At 37.3% G+C, this 17842-nt stretch overlaps 2 protein-coding genes across 7 annotated transcripts in view; one reads left to right on the top strand and one right to left on the bottom strand.

The window, feature by feature from the left end:
• P3H4 (prolyl 3-hydroxylase family member 4 (inactive)) overlaps positions 1-17842 on the top strand; it is a 51231-nt gene that overhangs the window by 2650 nt on the left and 30739 nt on the right. The gene's annotated exons all lie outside the window — the stretch shown is intronic.
• Positions 4577-17842, bottom strand: part of LOC117664622 (uncharacterized) — a 40191-nt gene continuing 26925 nt past the window's right edge. For all 5 annotated transcript variants that reach the window (XM_087892149.1, XM_087892153.1, XM_087892152.1 and 2 more), the window contains 3 exons: positions 15977-16026; positions 8567-8700; positions 4577-4834 (listed from right to left, as the gene is read on the bottom strand). In XM_087892149.1, coding sequence (XP_087748275.1) covers positions 8594-8700; positions 15977-16026 — 157 coding nt within the window. In that variant the 3' untranslated portion in view covers positions 4577-4834; positions 8567-8593. The remainder of the gene's footprint in view (positions 4835-8566; positions 8701-15976; positions 16027-17842) is intronic.

Genomic DNA, 17842 nt, shown 5'->3' with positions numbered 1-17842 from the left:
TATCTTTTTGTTTTGTTTCATTCTGTTTGTTTGTTTTACTGTTTTGTATTTTATTTTTTATGGGGGGAAAAATGAACTCCAGGGAGCTCAGGGTTATTCTGACTTAACAATGCTCTGTTGTCAATGCCCAAAAGTCTGCATATGAATATAGTACATTATTCCATATTAATCAACCCATTTGGCAGCTCCCTTTTAGCCATTACATTAGCCAGAGTCTCAGCTTGCTCTTAGCATATATAGTACATTTTTCCTCACTTGTGACCCTTCCAAAATACATGTTTTTATGGAGGGATGATCATGAAACATGTAAATCCTCCATATTGAACAGCCTTCTCTTTGATAGCATGCTTTCCAAATGAAACTAAAAACTTCACTGGAATCCAGGGTCGATATGGGGGTGGAGAGCAGAGGAGTCATACTTATGTCATCTCAGGCTTTTTTTCCCTTGTTGGGTTTGAAGCCCTTTCCTTTGGCTCTGTGAAGCAGAGTGGAGACATTTTCTTCTTGCCTTTTTCCAGCTTCTTGTGCAGCTACATTTGCCAGTTGAAAAAGGTGCATTCTTTTTTCCCCTTTGCTCTTTTCCATTGTGGTTCTTTCTGGGATCAAGTGATTTTGAAGAGCTCTGGCCCTTTAAATCGAGAGGGAGCAGAAGCTACTGGTCTTTTCAGATTCCTCTTCCTCCTCTTTTCTCTCTCTTTCTCTTTTTCTTTCTCTCTCTCCCTCCCTGCTTCTTTTCCCGATGCGGGAGTTCTTCTATACCAAAAGTATTTAATGCCACGTCTCTCTGGTGTACAGATCCCAGACTTTCTCAAGTGGACATAGAGAGTATTAACGAATGAGTTTCCGTACTCATTTGACACCTCCCTCCCTCCCTCTTTGTTAAGTTAATTGATTTTTGTTGAATTCAGAAGCCATTTACTCTTTTTCTTACCAGAAAGTTATATGATAGGTACTGCAATGGCTACAGAGTACTTCAGTGTTAAATGCACATGAGGTTTCTCCAGGGAAGAATCTGTCAAATCAAAATAGCTTTTGTGTGCAAAGCAATAAGCACCGGTCTCTTTGTGCATATTGGATTGCTTGTTTCTTAGTGTTTCCCATTCAAGTTCTTTATTTTTATTCATACTAACATGTGGGGTTATGGGAAATTCCATCTTAGTTTTATAATGGTTATTGCCCTTTTCTATCATGGATAGTAATTTCTGTATACATATGAATCAGATTCTCTGATTTGTAAATTTTGTTTAGGTGCACCTAGATGCACCTAAATGTGACTATTTCATCATCATTTGTGTTTGTGTTTACAAATTTGTGCCAGTATTATTTGCATATCACCTTTATTATTATTATTTTTACAAATAACTGAGGCGGCAAACATATCTAACATACCTTCCTCTTGTTTTCTCCCCAACAACAATCCTGTGAGGTGGATTGGACTCAGGGGTGAAATCCAGCAGGTTCTGATAGGTTCTGGAGAACCGGTAGCGGAAATTTTGAGCAGTTCGGAGAACCGATAACGGAAATGTTGAGTAGTTCAGAGAACTGGCAAATACCACCTCTGGCTGGCCCCAGAGTGGGGTGGGAATGGAGATTTTGCAATATCCTTCCCCAGGAATGGGGAGGGAATGGGATTTTGTAGTATCCTTCCCCTGGAGTGGGGAGGGAATGGAGATTTTGCAGTATCCTTCCAAGCCATGCCCACAAAACAGGTAGTAAAAAAATTTGAATTTCACCATTGGTTGGACTGAAAGCAAGTGACTGGCCGAAAGCCATCGAGCTGGTTTTAATGGCTAAGATGGTACTTGAACTCACAGTCTTTGCTTTCTAGCCTCAGGCCTTAACTATAAGATCAAACTGGCTCTAGTTTGGTCTAATGCAGAGGGAACATCACTGTCCCATCTCACCCATCCTGTCTGGGAGATGGAGCATGAGCATGTGTGGAGGGACCCTAAAGATGGTGAACTATGCATGGGCAGGGCGGAGCTAGAGGAAACTCTGGGTGGAGGTCTGAGCAGGCCTGACATGCAAATCAATTATCAGATGTGGTTCAAACCATCTAGTAGCTGGTTCCCTCCAAAGTTTACCTCAGGATAGCTGGCACCTGGGGACACAAGGCTGCTGCAGTTTTATTTGGTCAAGCTAGATTAGAGGTCTTGGGGCTGAAACTATGTCAACCTATTCTCAGACTTTAAATGAGTCTAATGAGTTTAAGTTTAAACCCGGCTTGCTGGCATTGGAATGTGAGACCTAGTAGGCCGCTTTTGGTAGGGCCTAGCCACAACAATGCAAATATCCTCTAGGACAAAATGGTTCAAACTCCCACTTTAAATGATGTGGAAGTAGGAATGGATTTCCAGAGGAAGAAAAAAGAATTGCAGACTACAAGAACCAGGAGCACTACTCAAGTGACCCCGAGGACATAGATAAAGCTCCCAAGTGCTTCAATTGTTGGGTTCGGAGAAGACGACACTGAGGCCAGGCTGCTGAACACATTAACTTTATTGGAACAGTCTAGGAACGAGCATAACAGAACTCAACTGAACTCCCCAGTCTGACAGCTGCTTAAATAGCAAGCTGTCAGACAGTGTAACCAATCCGGAACCAGGCAGCTTCCCGCTAAGTCAGTTGCTGTGCGCTTCCACCAATCCGAGCCCGCTGATGACGGAGCCGGCTCGAGGCGGTCGTACCTGCAAGGACTCAACACCAATGACCCTCCAAAAGGATGCAAATGACCTGTGGTATTATTACTATCCTTCTCATTTTCTCTACTCCATCTTATTCATATTATTATCTCTTTTATTCATTAAATGTGAAACTCTTAGTCAACTGAACATTTAAAAAGGTGTCACAAATATGATTGACTGGTACTAATGGTTGATACGGGTTCCTGCTAGTGTCCTAGGTATCAATCTAGGTATTATTATTATTATTATTATTATTATTATTATTATTATTATTATTATTATTTTGTTTTGCATGAACACTGAGAACTTCTGCACTGGAGACAAATTTCTTGTATGTCTAATCACACTTGGCCAAATGAAGTATTCTGTTCTGTTCTGTTCTGTTCTGTTCTGTTCCGTTCCGTTCCGTTCCGTTCCGTTCCGTTCCGTTCCGTTCCACTCCACTCCACTCCACTCCACTCCACTCTCCACTCCACTCCACTCCACTCCACTCCACTCTACCTATCCCTATCCCTATCCTTATTCTTCCTAAATTTGATTTGTTTGACTGAACCATGTAAGAGAAATAGATATTCTCCAAATGGAAGATGTACAATATGTCTCTTAATATTAATACTGCAGATAAAGAAAACCATCATATGTCCTTTACATCAACATCCGAGGACATTTTTCAAGAAAATTTCTTTAATTTTCTTTGTTTAATATGCTTATATTATTTTGGTATCTAAAACAAAATATCTTCTTTTTGGAAATAAAAGTTTAGAAAGTTATACATTAAACAACTATTGGATACCCTTTTAATATTCATAAAGGAGCCCTTTGTGACAATTACTTTAAAATGTTTATTCTCAAGTCTCATACTGAACATTTTCTCCAAGAATAAAAAGATGATAAGAGCATCTCCAGAGGCTTTGAATTATATCTCCCATCAGTCCCAGCTAACATGCAATGTTGGCATTTGAAAACTTACATATGTGATAAGGACTAGGTTTACCAGTATGTAATATCTGATTTCAATACCTAAGACACAGAATAGAATAACAAAATAACAGCATTGGAAGGGACCTTAGAGATCTTCTAGTCCAATCCTCTGCCCAAACAAGAGACCTTATACCAGCAATCCCCAACCCTTCTGACTTGGCAGACCGGAGGGGGGCGGAGAGGGATAGGGGTAGGCAAGCGACGGGCAAATTTGCATGTGCAGCTGCATTTGCATACGAGGCTGCCGCTGACACAATAGAATGACTGATGCAGTTACTTAAGGAATTGTCATGGTTGATGATAGGCTGGAACCCATGTCTTCCCAATCCTAATACAATACTTTGGTACTAACTATATAGGTTCTACAAATAAAATCCTTGTTTGGATTTTTTAAAATCTTCCTGGATTTTGCACTAGGTCATTGACTACAGGTAATCCTTGACTTGCAGCAGTTCATTTAGTGACCGTTCAGAGTTACAATGGCACTGAATAAAATAACTTATGATCGTTTTTCACAGTTTTGCAGTATCCCCATAGTCACGTGATCAAAATTCAGAAGCTTGGCATCTGGTTCATATTTAATGATGGCTGCAGTGTCCTGGGGTCATGTGATCACTTTTTGCAACCTTCTGAGAAGCAAAGCCAATGGGGAAGCCATATGCACTTAACTACCAGGTTACTAAGTTAACAACTTCAGTGATTCACTTAACAATTGTGGCAAGAAAGGTTGTAAATGGGGCAACAATATATGTCTCAACAACAGATTATTTTGGGCTCAGTTGTGGTCATAAGTCGAGGAAGAATCCACACATGTGTCCTTTAGGGTCTGCAAAATAAATCCCTCTGGTGAGTGATCCATGAAGTTCAAGCTGTTTGATTTAACTGAGGCAAATGAAACTGGAGCTGACCTCCACTTTCCATAAGCACTTTATTTAACTTATTAATCTTTAAGTTGAACACAGACCATAGTTATAGAGTTGTATCTCTTTTGGTGTTTTTCTATATTTACAGTACTCTCAATATCTTCATCAATGATTTAGATATGGGGATGCATGGAGAACTCATCAAATTTGCAGACAACATCAACCTGGCAGGAATAGCCAATACTCCAGAAGATAGGGTTAGGCTGAAAATCCAGATGGGATCTTGACAGACTTGAACACTGGGCCCTATATAAGAAAATGACATTCAGTGGAGAAAAAAGTGAGGTTCTACATTTAGGCAAGAAAAACCAAAAGCACAGGTACAGAATAGGGGACACCTGGCTCAATAATAGTACTATGAGGGGGATCTTGGAGTCCTAGTGGACAATCGCTTAAATATGAGCCAGCAATGTACCGTAACAGGCAACCAACACAGTCCTAGGCTACATTAACAGAGATATAGAATCAAGATCACATGAAGTGTTAATATCATTTAACAATGCTTTATTAAGACCACACTTTGAATACTGCATCCAGTTTTGATTACCACAATGTAAAAATAGATGTTGAGACTCTAGAAAGAGTACAGAGAAGAACAACAAGGATGATTAGGGGACTGGAGGCTAAAACATATAAAGAATGGTTGCTGGAATTGGGTGTGTCTAGTTTAATGAAAAGAAGGACTAGGGGGTGACATGATAGTAGTGTTCCAATATCTAAGAGGCTGCCACAAAGAAGAGATGGCCAACCTATTCTTTAAAGCACATAAAGGCAGAACAAGAAACAATGGATGAAAACTAAACAAGGAGAGAACAGACCTAGAGCTAGGGAGAAATTTCCTGACAGTTAGAACAATTAATCAGTGAACAACTTGCCTCCAGAAGTTGTAGGTGCTCCAACTGGAGAAGAGATTGGACAACCATTTGTCTGAAATAATAAAGGGTTTCCTGCTTGAACAGGGGATTGGACTAGAAGACCTTCAAGGGTCCATTCCAACTCTGTTATTCTGATGGGAACCACATCAGCTCTTTTTCAGTCTTCTGGTCTCTGGTTCTCCAGGATCTTTGAAAGATATATTGCAATGGTTCCGAGATCACCTCTGCCAGTTCCTTGAGAACTGTGGATGTAATCCATCAGGTCCTGGTGATTTGAGTTCATCTAGAGTAGACAGGTATTCTCTTACCATTTTCTTGCCTACTTTAATTTGTATTCCTAGTCAGTCTTTTAGGGTTATGTTTTTGATAGGTGGAAGAAATGTGGGACTTTATTAGGACTACATCAATGAGATAAAATAACACACAGTGATGAAACAAACATAAAAATATCAAATTATAAGTGGGAATAGAAGGCAATGGGCTCTAACATGCTAGCTAAACCAACTATTTAATAAACCATCAAACTCTGGTAAATATTTAGATGTGTGCTGTGTATTGGACTCAACGGAATTTGTCTATTGATTCATGGACAGGTTTTTTTACATTATTATTTTAGCTGGCCAATCCTTATTTTGAGCAGACTAGCTAATGTTCCAAGATCAGTGGTAAATTGGTTTACACAAAAGGAAATAATAGCTGGGGGGGAAATCCCCTCTAGAATTTTAAAATCTTAGGTGAATTATCAGCCATATTTTTAATAGTAATTGCCTTTTTCCAATACTTTCTATTTAACATAAGATTATTTAGAAGCATCCAGCTGTTCATGTTCAGTCTTATATTTTGTGCAGAATTATTTTAAAATACCCATTTTTAGCCATTTCTTAAAATGGGCCAGTTTACTCCAAAGTTATGTTTGCTGGAAGTAAATTGCATTAACTCAAATCTGTCCTATTTAAAAGGGATTAATTTGTTTTACAGCATTTGTCCACTAGATGGTAGAAAAAGACCAGCAAATATCTGAAGAGTTTAGAGAAGAAATATGCCAGAAATGAAAGAGTTTGGAGATTAGGGCTGTGCAAAATATTTGAAAGACGTGGTTCACAAACCTGTTGGAAAGAACAGAGCACACCTCATTGAAGCATGAAATCGTTTTCATTCTTCGCAAGGCTTGTGCAGCTGCTTTGAAAACTGATCCCAATTGTGTCTGCTTTTTTTTTTTCACTGCTGGTTCCAGATGAAATATTGTGTATGCACATTTTGTACCACAGATTGGCAACCAGGGAAAACTTTGGAAGCAGTAATGCAGTGCAATTCAATCCTTTAAAGAGAGGTTTTTAATGCTGCGTTAATGTTTTTTTTGCAAAGCACCTCCTTTATTGCTTGATACTGCCCTAATATAAATGAGAATCACAAGACCGGAAGGGATCTTGGAGGTCTTCTAGTCTGCCCAGGGCAGAAGTCCTTATATCAACCTAGATAAATGGATGTCCAATCCAGTGCTGACAAAAGTTCATTTCTCATGATAACTTTTCATACTTTCTGGCTTTTTGCAGTAGGCTTGATCCAAATTTAATCACGAACAACTATTAAAATCAATAGAATTTGGGTAATTTGAAAAAAACCTTCTTTTTCTTAAGAACAGAGTAGACATGTTTACAGGCTTTCTGTTATTACAATTACTACTTATGGGAAATGTTAAGGTCATTATGAAATCAAAATACATTGAAAATAATATGTACGCTCTAACTGTATAACAATGAATGGTAGCAAAGTGGATTGAATTAACGTTTGTTGGTATGGAATCGATCTTCCTTTCATTCAAAATCCAGAAATATGCCTAAATAACGAGAGCTATATTAATTGGAAACAATATTGCCACCCTGAGAACAATGTTTGCTGTGCGACCAGATTGAAAAATATATGTAAATAACGAAACTTAACTAGCTCAAAAATGCTATTTTGCCTGTTAACATGGGCATCCCCAGAAGAGATGAAGATAAAATGTGTATTGTTAGGCAAACGATGTAATTTATGTTCTTGAATATGATATAAAGACACAATTACAAAAGACCAGGTCATCCTGTTACAATCTGTTATTTTGTACCGTTGCAATTTTCTACTGTATGATCACTGTTCCTGAGCCATATATTTTGGGAGCTGATCTGGGAGCTACAAAAATGATATTGGGAGTGGTGGGTGTTGCCTACTCCTGGTCAGAAGACTGAGAAAAAAAATTACAGCAGTTTGGTGTAATGGTTAATATGACTGGCCTACAAACCAGGAGACTAATTCTGAAAGCTAGCTAGGTGACCTTAGGCCAGTTATTCTCTTTCAGCTCAGCCTACCTCACAGGGTTCTTGTCGAGAAAATAGGAGGAGGAAGGAATATTATGGATGTTCACTGCCTTGAGTAACGTATAAAGTAATAAAGGCATAATAAATAAATCAAATAAATAAATAAATCCAGTAAAGAAAATAATGTTGTCTATTGCTAAGTTGAATTGAAAAGGATTTCTCATTCTTAAGTGGAGCCCCCTACTCTCTCCTATTCCCCAACTCCTCAAAGTTAGGAAACAAGCCTCGTTTCTGCCAACCTTGAAAGACTGAAATAAGTAAATATCATTTAATTACACACTCACACCCAGATTCCCAGATCTTGGAGATTAGCACAAAAGATAATCCTCACACACCCCCTTTCATATCTGGTAAATTAAAATAAATCATTCCCATCCACCCCCTTGTTTCATGTCAAGCACATTTATTGTTATATATAAAAACACTGATTTTTTTTTTATAACAACGTAAGGCTATCTGGCCCTTGCATGTAGTTTTCACTAGTATGAGAATATATTTTTAAATTGAAAAACTGCATTTATGAAAATTAACGGAATAACAGAATATTTCTTGCCTTTATGAAAGACGAAGGATATTCTGAGCAGTGGGTGGTCACTAAGCTCAGCTTTAATGTGTCAATAATAGTTCTCTGCTTGCTATACGACAAAGATTCTTGCATTCAGAAGATGAAGTTTATAATTGGTATATTTTAATTGGTATATAATTGGTATAATTGGTATAATTATATATAATTATAAGGGAGCTCCTACTCTTTTAATGTGTTCAGACTCCTTGTTTTACTCTGCCCGGTATCTTTTTCCTTTGTTGCTTCGTTTCTTCTTTCTCTGGCTCCTGAAGCAGCCTATAAAGAGAGATGCTATCTTGCTTGGCTTTCGGGCAGCACCTAAAGAAAATTAAAACCAACGTTAAGTTTAGCCCTTTGAGGTTGAGGATGAGGGTTAATTGAATAGGACTGTGGCAGGAGCCTTAGCATAAAGATGACAGTTCTGTAGATTTTCTAATACTATGTACTGCTTGATGCTAACATCTAAATAGATTAGATTAACAGATTAACAGAGAGTTGGAAGGGACCTTATAGGTCATCTAGTCCAACCCCAAGCAGGAGACACTACACCATTTCTGACAAATAGCAGTCCAATCTTTTCTTGAAAGTCTCAAGTGATGAAGCTCCCACAACTTCTGAAGGCAAGCTGTAGAGCTAGGTCTTCATCTTGTGGGATATACAGAGATATATGGGTGGAAGGGTTATATGTAAAAGAAGGGAAAATAGTGCTGGGAGTAATCCTACTGGCTATTTTCATATAATAATGATTAGCTTAAACATAGCTTGTTAAATTTTTGTGCTTGTGCAGCATGCTGACCCATAATTACTATTGAGGTCCAAGGCTTCTGGTAGCCTGTTTATGATGTTACTTTCCCCACGTTCTTTTGCAACTATATTTGTATTTTGGTCTGTGACCGCAAATAAAAGTTATTATTATAATTACTATAGAGGCTATTTGTACAATGCATTTGGCTAGTTTTTATTCCATTGTATATGAGTAGAATCTGAGGATATAAAATAACTGCTCTGTTTAGCTCAGAATTAGTTTCTCTCAGTTTTTTCCCCAGAAATTCATTTTGTGTCATTACTTGTTTATCCACATTAGAACAAGAAATCAGAAACTATGTCTAGACACAGACTTCAGTCTAGCTTCACAAAGGTAGTAAACCATTTGGGGCATAAACTATGTCCGTGGTTGATTTTGGATATATTCAATGATAGATTGTGGATTCTAATAGATTTTAGCAGAAGAACCATATATTCTTAAAGGAAAAAGGTTATTCTTCAATACTTTAGGAGGTGCTGCTAGGAATTAAACTTGGGGACTTTAATTGCAAAGCATGTGTATTCTGCCTGTAAACTATTGTTCTATCTTGTTAAGGTGAAGAATAAATAGAGGAAATGAGGGATAATGTTAAACCATATTTGAATTATCTTGCTGCCAGAAACTCCAAGATCCATACAGTTTAAGTAAGAAAATTAACATTTTACATTTTAAAAAGTTAAAAATATTGGAGCTGACATTAAAATTGCAGGGGGGCAACCAGTTAGAAGCCGTTGAAATTATATTTCAAAGCCAGCTTTTACATGTATCTTTAAAGCTGTGAAATTAAGACACATTTGGGGGGTGGGCTGTATGGAAAGTAAAATCTACTGTTGAAAAGCCTCTTTCCAGTTTCTTTAAGAGATCTTTTCCCAGAAAAATTGAGAATAAAAATATCTCATTTTTAGATCTCCCTGAAGAAGGTAAATCTTAAAATACTCAGGTAGTTTAGTATTGGCAACAAAGACACTACCATAACTTCACTTTAAAAATGCAGATTATCATTTAATGGCAGCAAAGAGATTAAAAATATATCAGCCCCCACTGGTGCCATCTAATGTCTGTCCCAGCCTGTGTGGCCTAGGTATTAGTAGACCTAGACAGAACTCCAGTTGAGCCTGATCACAAAGGAAAGGAGGAATAGAAGGCCTGATCTTGGCACAGAAAGAGAGGAAGAGAAATGAAGAGAATGAATGGAAGATTAAAAAAAAACAAGGAAACATTATAAAGAAAATGAAATGAAATGAAAATAAAATTATTTTCAATTACAAGGGGTACTATTGGAATTTTTGGTCTTAGACTCTAAACTGTCATGGAACATACGTAACTGCTATGCTGTATAAAGATAAGAATGTAGGAGTTGAGACTGTTACAGAATCAGAATGGAAAATTCATGAGAGGGAGGAGGGGGAATTCAGTTTTCATAGAGCTGTGAAGCTTTCGAAGTCTTTCAACCATTAATTTCAGACATATGGGACACAGCGTTGTGGTATAGAGCGTAGCATTTATATGATGGACAAATAAGCTTTAGTGATGAGTCTGATATTTTTCTTCTTCAAGTGTTTTACAAAAAGTCTTCACAAGACTTTAAAAACAAAACAAAACTGGCATTGCAATAATATTTATTTTGATCTTCCATTAAGAACACAAGGATGAGTCCAAGATATTTCTAGTCCGGCATTTCAGATACTTATGTGCATTGAATGTATCATTTCTGCCAGCTGCTCTCAACAGATTGCCTGGAGATGCATTTGAGTGTAGTGAATGGGAAGAAATCCTATCTGCACGGAGGTCAGACGTGAAAGAAGTAAAAGAAAACTTAAACCTGATCTGTTAATCAAATATAATCTGTCCATCTAGATAATGGGCAAATATTGTCTAAAGTAAGAAAATAAAATGTTAAATATGATATCTTCCTACTCCTACCCAGGAAGGAATAGGAAGATATTCTTTCTCAGGTGAGCTTTCTTTTTTCTTTTTTTTAAAGGAACTGTTTTATTGTGGGGGTGTTTATATGCCATTTCTGTCCCAGGGGGAGTGGGACATGACATCCTGACTACTTTAGAACTAGGACAAGAAGGCCATAATACCTTGGAATCCAGGACTGGACATCCAGGAAATATAGCAGCAACCTATCATTTAGTGGAAATTAAAGACAAATTTGGACTTTTAATTTTGCTTTGAAAACAATTTGAGTCTTGGTTATTTTATTTTTTATTTTGTTCTGCTGGCATGAATGTAACTGTGGGGAGAAATTTAAAGGTCTTCTCAAGGGAGCATATCTAGCCCATCAATTTCCATGCAATGTGTGCACTGAATGTGCCCTGTTACATTAAGCAACAACTGGAAGCTATGATTATCTCTTAAAAAATAAGAAAATACAAGGAAAACATAAGAAAAGCCTGTTTGGATCAGGTCTGTCCTGCTTAGCGTTCTGTGTCGTGTAGTGGGCTGCTGCATGTATTTGAGAATCTGAAAAGCCTAAAGAGGAGGATCATAGTTACCGTATATTCCATAGTTATTTTCCCCCTGTGACTGGTACATGGCATTCTGTTTACGATTTGGGAGGTAATAAACTGCTATTAATAGCTATTGAATACATGGTCTTTCATGAAATGTCCTTTTAAAACCATCCAAAGTGGCTGCTGTTATTTCAAACAGTAAATTCCATTATATTTAATTTAAAAAAGTATTTCTTTTTGTCTTGATACTTGCGATATTTATTTTTAGTGGGTGACTTGGAGTTTAACCATTGTGAAACAAAGAAATAAATTTCTTTGTATCTGGATTATCTATGTCATGCATGACTTTTTATCATGTGCCCTCTTACTCTTCTTCATTTCAAGTTAAAAGGGATCAGTTAGTTTAGACGTAGCCTTTCCTCATAGCTGAGCTGTTTCAATACTCTAATCATTGTAGCTACTTTTTCTTATTTCAACCTTTTCTAGTTATACAATGCTCTTTCTCAAATGCAGTGACCAGAACTGGTCAGCAATACTTTTTTATTGCTTGTGTTTCCTTTTTTAAAAGAATAGTTCATTGAATTATTAATAAAGAAGCAATGCCTAAAGCTTACATTGGTATCATCCTGAAATATCAATTTCTCAGTCAACAGCTACTCGGTATTGTTTCTGTTGAGCTCAACATGTTCTTCCCCATCTAGACTCTCAGGTGATGATTGGTCCACGACCAACAAATGGGGTATCATCAACAAATCAGGAGACTAACTCCAAAGGAAGTCTAAGCTATACTTTACTAAGATAGGCTACAGTAGCAAAATCATGCATGATTTCCTATGTTTTTCCTTTCCTCACAATTGGAAGGAGGGAGAATCGGTCTGAGAATTTTTCTAATACTTTCCTACATCCCTGGGTTTAAAGCAAGCTTCAGCACCTGTTGTTGTCCTAAAGACTTCTGGATATTTTCTCCAAGATAATTTCCATGGCTCCCTACATGGATGATGCTTCCAACAGTTAATATACAGGTGAAACTCGAAAAATTAGAATATCGTGCAAAAGTTCATTTATTTCAGTAATGGAACTTAAAAGGTGAAACTAATATATGAGATAGACTCATTACATGCAAAGCAAGATAGTTCAAGCCTTGATTTGTCATAATTTTGATGATTATGGCTTACAGCTCATGAAAGCCCAAATTCACAATCTCAGAAAATTAGAATATTACATGAAATCAATAAAACAAGGATTGCACGTAGAACAATATCGGACCTCTGAAAAGTATAAGCATGCATATGTACCTGGTTTGGGCCCCTTTTGCATCAATTACTACCTCAATGTGGCATGGCATGGATGCTATCAGCCTGTGGCACTGCTGAGGTGTTATGGAAGATCAGGATGCTTCAATAGCGGCCTTCAGCTCTTCTGCATTGTTTGGTCTCACGTCTCTCATCTTTCTCTTGGCAATGCCCCATAGATTCTCTATGGGGTTCAGGTCAGGCGAGTTTGCTGGCCAATCAAGCACAGTAATCCCATGGTCATTGAACCAGGTTTTGGTACTTTTGGCAGTGTGGGCAGGTGCCAAGTCCTGCTGGAAAATGAAGTCAGCATTCCCATAAAGCTTGTCTGCGGAAGGAAGCATGAAGTGCTCCAAAATTTCCTGGTAGATGGCTGCGTTGACCCTGGACTTAATGAAGCACAGTGGACCAACACCAGCAGATGACATGGCTCCCCAAATCAAAACAGACTGTTGAAACTTCACAATGGACTTCAAACATCTTGCAGTGTGTGCCTCTCCATTCTTCCTCCAGACTCTGGGTCCTTAGTTTCCAAATGAAATGCAAAAGTTGCTCTCATCAGAAAAGAGGACTTTGGACCACAGAGCAACAGACCAGTTCTTTTTTTCTTTAGCCAGGTAAGACGCTTCTGATGTTGTTTGTTGTTCAGGAGCGGCTTGACAAGAGGAATTTGAAGCCCATGTCCAGGATCCGACTGTGTGTGGTGGCTCTTGATGCACTGACTCCAGCCTCAGTCCATTCCTTGTGACAGTCCCCAACACTTTTGAATGGCCTTTCCTGACAATCCTCTCCAGGCTGCGGTCATCCCTGCTGCTTGTGCACCTTTTTCTTCCACACTTTTCCCTTCCACATAACTTTCTATTAATGTGCTTTGATACAGCACTTTGGGAACATCCAACTTCTTTTGCAGTTACCTTTTGCGGCTTTCCCTCCTTATGGAGGGTGTCAATGATGGTTTTCTGCACAACTGTCAGGTCAGCAGTCTTTCCCATGATTGTGATTCCTACTGAACCAGACTGAAAGACCATTTAAAGGCTGAGAAACCCTTTGCAGGTGTTATGGCTTAATTAGCTGATTAGAGTGGGACACTTTGAGCCTAGAATATTGAACCTTTTCACAATATTCTAATTTTCTGAGATTGTGAATTTGGGGTTTTCATGAGCTGTAAGCCATAATCATCAAAAGTATGACAAATCAAGGCTTGAACTATCTCGCTTTGCATGTAATGAGTCTATCTCATATATTAGTTTCACCTTTTAAGTTGCATTACTGAAATAAATGAACTTTTGCATGATATTTTTTCGAGTTTCACCTGTAGATGTTAAATGAAATAAGGGAGTAAATAGAGTATTGGAGTTGGCATGGTATTGGACCTGAAGGCATGATCTCCAGTCTGCTACAAGCTCTTGACTGAAATTGTCCAAATAGGAAGGATTGGAAGCAGTGCAAAATAATGTATATTATACATTACGTATTATATAAACATGAGGTCTGTGTCCTTCTAAGACATCTTATCTTGAAAACTTCATTCTCCATTGTGGCTTTAATGGAACAAATACATATCCTGAACTAGGAGCAAATTGCACTGATTTCAGGGGGTTTTTTTGCCTTTGAATCAGTCTCAATTCCTGGTGACTAATTGCACAAGTCCCTATAGTTTTCCTGGCAAGATTTCAGAAGTGATTTGCCATTGCCTTTTTCTTCTTAGGGCTGAGAAACAATGAATGGCTCAAGATCACCCAGTTCTTTTTGTGTCCAAGTCAGGACTAGTACTCACAGTCTCCCAGTTTCTAGTTTTAACTATTACACCAAACTGTCCCTCGTGTAAACCCACTACATCTACCCAAAAAGGGAGATGGACATACATGTATTTGGTATAATATACTGGATACCCCAATGTATCTAAGTGACTGACTGGCTGTATATATTCATTAGGAATTGTTAAGACAGACAATTTCCTTAATATATCAGGGAGGCAGTGGGAGACAGTCTCCTTGCTATGCTTCATAATATCTTAGTTCATCTAATTTCACTGCAATTCTTAAAGAAGAAGTAACAATCAGCTAGGATTCCCTTGTGCTCAGGGAAGCATTGGCCGAGGCAGTGATATTTTGTCAGCTGGGGCTTCCCTGTGCTTTAGTATCAGCAAGTGAAAGGACCACCAGTGGATACTGTGTGACCTGTTTGGTTAATGTCTATGAAGATAGTAGTTAGTCATTCTTTGCTGCCAGTGTACAGCACCATTTGCTATACAATGGTGTGCAGAGTGAAGCTGCTTTAGGTTCAGAGTTCAGCTTTAATATTGTTGTTTCAAGAGGGAAGCTTCAGTGTTGTTTCTTGTTTTGAAATGTGAAATGTCCAGTTTGAAGATTGTAAGGATCCATTGAAAAGTAGAAACAGAGGATGCAATACATCATTTTCTTCCTACACAAACACAGTCCTCTTTAAATCAGAGTTATACTGGAACAGTTTTTGATATAATTTGACCAGCCAGAGCTACATCTTCCACAACAGCTGGATATAATGTCAGAACAAGGAAATTTTCAAACAAGTTTTCAAACTCTGAATTTGATTGGGAGTATTTTTTTTTTAAATTGAGTTTTTAATATTGTTTTTTTTTTTAATATTATTCTTGTTCTTCTTATTGTTCTATGAGAAAATTTTAGCCTACATTTTAAAGTTCAAATCTTTAGAGGAGTCTGATATGAATAAAAGCATGAATTGATATGTGATAAAATAAAAATTTCCAGAAACAAATGGGATATCCATGTAATCACATGATCACAACATGCAAAGAGATTAAAATATTTATAGATTAAAATTGAATAGTGATTCAATGAGATGATAAAGCACCTATGTAATATAGTCATAAAAACAGAATTTATCACAAGCTTTTGCCAGAAGAAATATAATTTAGCTCTGGTTACTTGTATTTGACTGTTGCCCAGGCAATGTCAGTATGTAGAATGAGGAATGATTAAGAGTAAATGATGGTTTATTTTCCTTGTGCAAAAAATAACACATTAATCATCTCTTACCTCTGTGTCCAGACCTGCTTTGACTGGAGAGATTCTTCCTAACTGGTTTTCTGAAATAAGAATAATTGTGCAATATTAGAAATTTATTGCTAAATACCATAAGAGGTTTTCCTCTTTTCTATGACTAATAAGTAAACAAACAGAATGCCCCTCCCCCCTCTTTCTGGTTTTATGATTCGTGGTAAGATTAAATCACAAACTATATAAAGAGAAAATAAAAAATAAAATTGACAACCATCTGCACCATTGCAATAAAAAGTAAAATTTAGTGCACTAAATAAAAATCACTGGCCTTGTTAAGCTTCTCTTATTAGTTCTTTCATATGTGAATGTTAAGTACAAAATGAAGGGAAGTAAGTTAAATGAACATCTTAAGGGTTTTTGTTTGTATTGCAGTTACAGGTAGTTATTGACAGCTCATTTAGTGGCCGTTCGAAGTTACAACAGCACTGAAAAAAGTGACTTGTGAATGTTTTTCACACTTATGACCATTGCAGCCTCCCTATGGTCACATGTTCAAAATTTGGATGCTTGGCAACTGGCATGTATTTATAATGGTTGCAGTGTCCCGGGGTCATGTGATGACCTTTTGCGACCTTTAATGGGGAAGCCAGATTCATTTAACAACCATGTTACCAACTTACCAACTTAACAATTGCTGTCTGCTCTGGAGCATCACAGCTACATTTTGAAGAAGAGAGATTTCCCCATTTATGGAAGAGACTAGTGTATGATTGATCCATTATGCTATAGAAATTATCTAGAAGGCACTTTAGATGTATGTTGGAAATGTGAAAATATGACAGGACATTTATCATGCTTGATGGACATATAAAAAAGCTTTAAAAAAAGTTTGGATCCAAATACATATTTTGACACAAAAGATTCAAAGATTAATATTCAGTTGAAGACATTTTTTTTTCTTTTTAGGATTGATTAATGAATAAACAATCATGGAAAATTACTTCAATATCTGATCACAGTAGCAAGATTACTTGTATGCATGGAGATGGAAAGATCTGCCTCTATGGAGGAATAGTTGTGAAGTAGACAGATTTTCTGAAATAAATACATTAGCTTCTTTGATTAGAGAGAAGACATTAATTGCTGACCGGAAGTCTCTTATGAACCTTTTATGTAAAAATGAAAAAAAAAAAAAGAACCTGTGAATGGTTAGACAGGATCGATTATTAAAAAAAGTAATGTGATGTAACTTTAAAAAGAGAGGTTAAAATATATGTGTACTTATCACAGTTGTGAAGGATACAGGAATTCGTTTCTTTAACTTTTTTGTTTCTTTTCTATTTTTCTTTAACTATTTTTCTTTTTCTTACACCTTTTTTTACTTTGATTTCTTTTTCTTTTTTCTTCTCTATTTTCTATTAGCTTTTATCTTCTTGTTTAAAAGTTTTTAATAAAAATTATACATTAAAAAAGACATTGCATTCTCCTTCAGTAGGCTAGGAATATTATCATTGCCTGCAGAACTGTCAGTATTGAAGCCATAACAAAATCTCACCTATCCCTTTAGAAGAACATTTGTTAGAGTCAGAAACTATGCACAAATGAAACATAGCATCCTCTTACCAGCAGCCAATAAAAGGAGTTTTGGTGAGCAATCTCAGAACATCATATGAATAAGTGCGTGTAAATATTATGGGGAGATCTCTGATATGCGTTCAGAGGGCACTGTTCCACACTATGTCTCACTATCTGCTTTGGAGCACTACAGCTACATTTCGAAGAGGAGACTGCAATGTTATGTTCTCTAATTCTATTGTGGCCTCATAGCTCCATAGACTGGGGCAGAGCTGAAAGGCTCTGAGGAGGGAGATTGAATAATATAATAATATAACCCATTACCTC

Source organism: Pantherophis guttatus, chromosome 4 (genome assembly GCF_059756535.1).
Source record: "Pantherophis guttatus breed Tessera chromosome 4, ASM5975653v1, whole genome shotgun sequence".
NCBI classification, from domain to species: Eukaryota; Metazoa; Chordata; class Lepidosauria; order Squamata; family Colubridae; genus Pantherophis; species Pantherophis guttatus.
The sequence above is the reverse complement of the archived record's forward strand: the minus strand, read 5'-3'. Positions and strand labels throughout refer to the sequence as shown.